The 6,686-nt window shown below is 40.3% G+C and overlaps 2 protein-coding genes across 3 annotated transcripts; one reads left to right on the forward strand and one right to left on the reverse strand.

Annotated features, from left to right (window-relative positions):
* Window positions 1-58: 58 nt before the first annotated feature.
* LOC127750547 (uncharacterized) lies at window positions 59-1,298 on the reverse strand. The gene is made up of 3 exons (XM_052272485.1): window positions 908-1,298; window positions 704-821; window positions 59-621 (listed from the first exon to the last, which is right to left on the reverse strand). The coding sequence occupies exons 1-3, from the start codon at window positions 1,155-1,157 to the stop codon at window positions 381-383; spliced, it is 609 nt and encodes a 202-aa protein (XP_052128445.1). The 5' UTR covers window positions 1,158-1,298; the 3' UTR covers window positions 59-380.
* Window positions 1,299-1,324: 26 nt separating this feature from the next.
* LOC127750546 (uncharacterized) lies at window positions 1,325-3,423 on the forward strand. 2 transcript variants are annotated; one of them, XM_052272482.1, is made up of 9 exons: window positions 1,325-1,765; window positions 1,847-1,896; window positions 1,968-2,042; window positions 2,116-2,181; window positions 2,272-2,397; window positions 2,484-2,615; window positions 2,697-2,768; window positions 2,858-2,941; window positions 3,014-3,423. In XM_052272482.1, the coding sequence occupies exons 1-9, from the start codon at window positions 1,707-1,709 to the stop codon at window positions 3,382-3,384; spliced, it is 1,035 nt and encodes a 344-aa protein (XP_052128442.1). In that variant the 5' UTR covers window positions 1,325-1,706; the 3' UTR covers window positions 3,385-3,423. The 2 variants fall into 2 exon arrangements, with proteins under 2 accessions (XP_052128442.1, XP_052128443.1); XM_052272483.1 differs by having other exon boundaries at window positions 1,326-1,765; window positions 2,861-2,941.
* The last annotated feature ends 3,263 nt before the right edge of the window (window positions 3,424-6,686 follow it).

Consider the following 6,686-nt stretch of genomic DNA (forward strand, 5'->3'; position numbering starts at 1 on the left):
TTAAAAAGTGGTGCGAAACTACTCCCCTTGGGCTCAGTGGGTTGAGGGATTAAAATTGAAAGAATATCCACATTTTGTTCTACTCGAGTTCATTGTTATTAGGAGGTATTGACACATACATTTTTGACTCCACAACCATCTTAAAGCAAACAGTAACCAAACTGTGAACAGGTAAAATATCAATGTTTATGTTTTAATAACGGAAGGAAAAAAGAAAAGTTTGCACCTTGAAAAGTAGTTATTTTGGTCGACTAAATAAAAATTATTTTTTCACCTCAAAAACATATCACGTACAATTTCGTTTTTTGTAGAATTACAAAATTACAAAAAAAAAAAATACAAAACATTGGTGACTAGGTCAAACAAACATAAGTAGCTCTTTACAACGTACGTGTGAACGCAGTTGCAAAGGGGTAGTCATCTTCAGTACCCGGTGGTGTGGGTTGCGGCATTTCTTGCTGCAGCTGATGGTACACCTGCTGTTCTTGAAGGTGGTGCTGCTGGGGGCCTGTGGCCGCGGCGTTATTTGGTCCCACCACGGGGTGGTGGACCTGCGCCACCTGCACCATGTGCCCCTGGTCTAGAGGGACCTGCTGCGCCGGTGCCGGGACTGCTTCAGTTCTTCGGAAAGAAGAAACTAGCATTAAAATTTACATTCAAGTAGACTGGAGACTAATGAAAAACTTCAGAATATGATAGTTACCTGGACACACTTTGTGACGCAATAAGTTCTCCTTTAAAACGGTGGTAACCTATCAGGTTGTTCACAGTTTTGGTGAAGTTGCGAGGGACCTTTTTCTCCGCTTTACATCTCGTGTAACCTGCAATTGAACGTGGCAATCACAAAAAAATCATTTTCAAGTAAAATGTCAGGGAATTAGCTCTTGCAACTATTGAAAATAATTACCTGCCGCCGCCAGAACAATGCACTGCGGGATGCCAACGTGGGTGCCCGCGTCATTCCCCACACAGCTTAAGTAGGGCAGCTTTAGGACCTCCTCGCCGACCAGCGCTATCATGAGGTCATTAAAAAACACCCCTCCATTTTTGTGGCGGTCCAGCTCCTCCAGCAGTCTGGACAGCTTGATTTTACTCAGGTAGACACCCTGACTTCCAATCAGCTTTATCTGGAAGAAAGATGAAATATGGGTAAACATATAAAAAGTGTAGATTCTGCATTTAAAATAAAAAAAAATGTGTACCTCATTTGCATTTCGCTGTGTCAGGCAAGGGAGCGACCACACAATTTTGTGGACATCAGCTGGTGTCGGATTGGCCGGGATACTGACAATAAGATGGAGGAAGTCAGGATGCGGCCGCGACACCTCCTGGAAATGATAAGAGGAAACAGATTGCGGATGTTGACTACCCACTTACCAACTTCACACGATAGAAGACAGTAGCCTCTGCTACTCGTTTCACTTCAAATTAAGCACATAAAACAAAAAAATCTTACCGAAACGCTTGAAAATGGTGACTTCAAACTGTCGCTGTGGCTAAACCAGAATGCTTTCAATAATTCGCGAAGATTCGACCGCGCTAGTTGGCAACACAGGCGCCGCAGGGAAGTATTGTCATTGTTTGAAGGATAGGGCGGTGCGGGGCCCGCGGCCGGCGTGGAGGGTTGTGGAAGGAGCTAACCACCGTGTAGTTTGGCCACTGTTTAATTTTATCTTGACATTCTCGTCGAAAATATTGCAATAAGTATGAGTGGAGGGAAAAAACCCCGTTGGCAATGTGACACAGCCGAAGAAGAATGTTCAAGGTTTGTATGAGAACCATGGGTGTTGGCTAACCTAATATTTGATGTGTGAACCCTGCTTTTAATATGCTTTTTATCGTGCAGGTTCGAGTTGTCATCGGAATTCCCAAATGTGTCTGGAGCTCATACAATTGGTACTTGCAGTCTGTCACTACAATTATTCCTATGTTTGCCGAACGTTTTCTTACTTTGTTTTGATTCTCAGAATATGTAACCTCTCATGATGTTGGAACTAGTAACTCCCCAGATCACAATTATGTGGCAGATATTGAATGTCACTGTAAGTTAGCAATTACACTTTGTGACTTATTTTGTACTTACTGTAATAATTGAGTAAAACTGTTTGTTTTCAGCTCTATCAGTTATATCTATGCCATTGCATACAGGAGCCACAGCAGTCATATTAAATGAAAGGGATGGTAAGAATTTCCTTACTTAATGTGCTTCATTGCTTAAAATTAAATTTCACAAAATTTAGAACATTTAATTGAATATATTATTTCTTACAGATCTTGCGTCAAATTATGTTTACCCTGAAATTGAGTCAACAGAAACTTGCTACATTCCTGAGACAGTTGGGAGAACTTTGGAGGTTACCAATGCTATTAATCTTGAAACATTTACACATCATATGAGTAAGTATTTAATTTATTAATTTGAGCACATGAAGTTAAATGTTTTTCTTTTTGTGTGTAACATGTTCTGTTTTTTGATCTCTTAGTTCATCCTCTCACTCAGACCTCTCCTTCAAGAAAGGAAATGGAACACCCAGAAGCACCAGCAGTTATTTCTGATGACTTGAGCAGGCATGATAGTGCTTCTGATTCACCTGAAGAACCTTCATACATTAGTGGTACATTATTCCAGGGTGTGTTAATGCACAGTTTGGCACTTCTTTCAATTGCATGATTTAATTTGTCTTTTTTTATTTTAGGTGATGATATTGATATAGAGATGACTGCCAATGACTCTATGAGTTTTGATAATCAATTAGTAAACCCAACATGTAAGTAATCACTTGTACGTAATGATGACATAAATTGTTCTAAATGTGGAGCTCAATTGACTTAAGTTCTAAATACATATATTTTCCAGTAGATTTGGAGCATTCTGCAACAGAGAATGAATGGGTCTTACCTGATGCTTCAGCCTCAATAGCTGCTGCCATACTTTCTGAAAGTAAGTAACACTTTCATCTAAATTCACTATTTGGTATTTATCTTTTTTACTCACTATATAATTTTTATTCAGGTGTTAATTGGGAACTTCCGGAAGAGAGGGAACAAGATGTCTGGTTTGATGCTGCAGATGATCTAACTTTCTCTTCCACTGTGCAAGAGGATAATATAGAGACACTAGAACCTGAGCAGCTACAAAATTATGAGGCTTCAAGTCCTACAGACAATCCGTTGTATCCAGGTGCTCTAATAAGTGAAAGTGAAAGTGCTGCAGCAATTCTAACATTTGCTCTGAACAGTGAAATGAGTGGCCAAGATCTTGCAAGAGTTCTAAAATTAATTAAGCTCCATCTACCCAAAGAAAACAATTTCTGGTCAACTACTTATCAGTTTCACAAACAATTTGAGGACATAAAAACTCCTATGAACTTTATTTTCCCGTGAAACCGTTGTCATATGTGGCACATGTGAGTCCCAGGTATGTTTCATACATGTACACCATACGAAACATATGATACTTGTATGTCGCCTGCACTCGCCATACCTTTTGGTAACATACACGTGTCAGACGTTCATATGTTTCATATATAGTTCTTGGTGACATGTATGGCTGACTTTTACATACATGCGTCGCCGATGGATTTCCGGCACATGGCATAGGGCTCATGTAGGGAACACCCGTTTCGTAGTTATGTACATATATGCATCATGAGTCAACACACCAATCCCATGTATGGTAGAAATGTCGCAACAAGTGGCAGATGCGTGATAATGAACACTTAGCGAAATAAGTTGGCGAATTATATGTGATTTAACCGTGAAAACGTTAGCATGTGTAGGGCATATGTTTCTTAGTGATGACGGTAGAACAGACAAAAACATACATCGTAATTTGATACCATGTGTGTCTCATACATGTACCATATATAGTGTACGTATGTAGCTTAAGACCGTACATCTGCGCAAACCGAACAGGCGCGGCACAGTGGTCTAGTGGTCAGCACACTGGGTTCGCAATCCAAAGGGCGTGGGTTCGAATCTCCACAACATCGTCGGTTTCAAAGTAAGTTTAGAGTTAAAACTGTTTCCAAGTGTTAACGTATATGTTCTAATACTTGATAAATACCACATTGTCCCATAAAAAAATCAAATTTTGGCGGCAAGGGGGGTGAGGGGTGAAAAACTACCCCAATTTACAATTTGGATGGACATATGGATAACATACATGGAACTCGCACGGCACATGTATTACACATACATGTTACTCGTATGGGACATACAAGACCAAAACGTATGGTGACTTACATGTCTGTCACACATGGTACATACACTTGGAAAGTTTCACGGGTTCTATTGCAATGCGTGTCATGGCAAACTTGCCTCTCGTGATAGTGTGTGTGCATGTGGACCAAACTCAAAAGCAGCATATTACATCAGTGTTCCAGTAGAGCAACAACTTAAGTCTCTGTACCAAAGACCTGGATTCAGGGATTTATTGTTGTACAGATCTAAGAGAGTAAAAAAGAATTGTAATAATTATGAGGATATTTATGACGGGGAAATTTATCAGGAGGCTTTAAGAACATACTTAGCAAACCCTAATAACATATCTTTTACTTGGAATACCGATGGCATATCCTTGTACAAATCTTCCAACTTCCAGTTATGGCCTCTATATTTATGTATCAATGAGCTCCCTCCCCATCTCAGGTGCAGACAAGAAAACATGATTTTGGTAGGGCTTGCATTTGGCTCTGAAAAGCCAGTATCCAATTTACTGTTAGAACCGTTTTATGAGGAACTAAAACAATTGTCTTCTGGGATTGAAGTCACTCTCCCAGACTCTTCCTCTTTAATTGTTCAATGTTTTGTCATATGTGGAACTTGTGACTCTCCTGCTCGGTCAATATTTTTAAGAATGAAAGGGCATGCAGGCTATTACTCGTGTCCATATTGTTTAATTGTAAGGCAAAGAGGTGATGAAACTGATAAGGTAATGGTATTTCCATTCGAAGAAAATGTAGAAGCCAGAAACTCAGAAAATTATACCAATCACCTACAGCTTGTCAGAGATACAGGAGAATCCCACTTTGGTATTTATGGTCCCAGTTATATGCAACTTATTGTTACACCATTTTTCTTGACTTCAACAGCGCTTGATGTGATGCATGCAGTTTATCTTGGCTGTGTTAGACAATTATTTTTCCTCTGGTTTAGTACTAATTTTGTAAAGAAAGTGTTTGGTGCAAATGCTGACATTAAGAACATCATTATTACATTGAGTAATTTACTAGTTAAGATTAGACCACCGCACTTTATTCAGAGAATACCTCGGTCTTTTGAGCATCTGAAACATTTCAAGGCATCTGAGCTAAGATCATGGCTCTTTCACTATGCCTTACCAGTTCTGCAAAAGTGTATGACAGAAAAATACTTTGAGCATTTTAAACTACTTGTTGTGGGTGTTTATTTGTTGAACAAGGACAGTGTTTCTCCTGAAGATGTTAATATGTCAAAAGTATTGCTCAGTAAATTTGTTGAAGATTTTCAAGAACTGTATGGGATTCGAAATATGTCTTATAATCTCCATTGTTTGAGTCATCTGTGGCAGGTTGTTACTTGTCATGGGCCCCTTTGGGTTACATCTTGTTTCAGTTTTGAAAATCTCAATGGACAACTGGCAAGTTTAGTTCATGGGACCCGTCATGCTGGGTTACAGATTCAATCAAATTTAGGACTACTGTCTCATTTACCTGGATTAGTAAAAAATCTGTCTCCTGGAACAGTTCAAGACTTTTGTCTAAATTTAATGTCAAAAACAAAATACCCCATAACTGAGAACATTTCCAATCACATGTGTATTGTTGGTTCCTTAAAAAAAATTCATGTTTTGCCTCCCATCTTTACTGATGCTCTCCAAACTGCAACTACTTTTCAAGGTACAAACTTTTCTTTTTTCCTTCGGTTATTGAAACATAAAATGCTGTATGTAGCTGAAGATTATGATAGGGGGTTTCTCAAAGATTCATCACGCATCTTGTATAAATTAAACAGTGATTTGTGTGTTGGTATTGTGAAATGTTTTGTACGTGTTACATCTTGTGATTGTGTTGAGCTATGCAATTGTGAGGCAGAGTTTCATGCTGTCGTGCAGCGTCTTGAACCAGACTATTGTTTTAAAATCAATGCATTGAACCTATCTATATCTTCAGTATTTTCAGTTGAAACTGTCAACAACATTGATATTTTACCTGTTCACAGTTTGGTTACTGTTTGCTTTAAGATGGTTGTGGAGTCAAAAATGTATGTGTCAATACCTCCTAATAACAATGAACACGAGTAGAACAAAATGTGGATATTCTTTCAATTTTAATCCCTCAACCCACTGAGCCCAAGGGGAGTAGTTTCGCACCACTTTTTAAGCTAATGACCCGAGCTTTGACCGCCTATCGCTCAGCCGTCGCTGGACGTAACGACAGCTCACGCTCAGCCCGCGCTCGGGTCGCCGACAGTCTCGTGTCACTCCGGTGTCACTCCCGGGTCACCCCAGTGTCACCCCCGTGTCAGACTAGTGCGAGGCCGGCGTCAGCAAGGTGCCATCCCGTAGCCAGGCTTCGGCGAGCTGGCGGTAAGGCCGCGGTAAGGTCGCGCTAAGCCCGCGCCCGGCCCGCGGCCAGCCGCGTGCCACCTCTCTGGCAGCGCTGGCTCGACTTGCTCTCGGACTTCCCTCTGCTCGCACTCAGTCT

Source organism: Frankliniella occidentalis, unplaced genomic scaffold, assembly GCF_000697945.3.
Source record: "Frankliniella occidentalis isolate FOCC.00 unplaced genomic scaffold, Focc_3.1 Scaffold207, whole genome shotgun sequence".
NCBI classification, from domain to species: domain Eukaryota; kingdom Metazoa; phylum Arthropoda; class Insecta; order Thysanoptera; family Thripidae; genus Frankliniella; species Frankliniella occidentalis.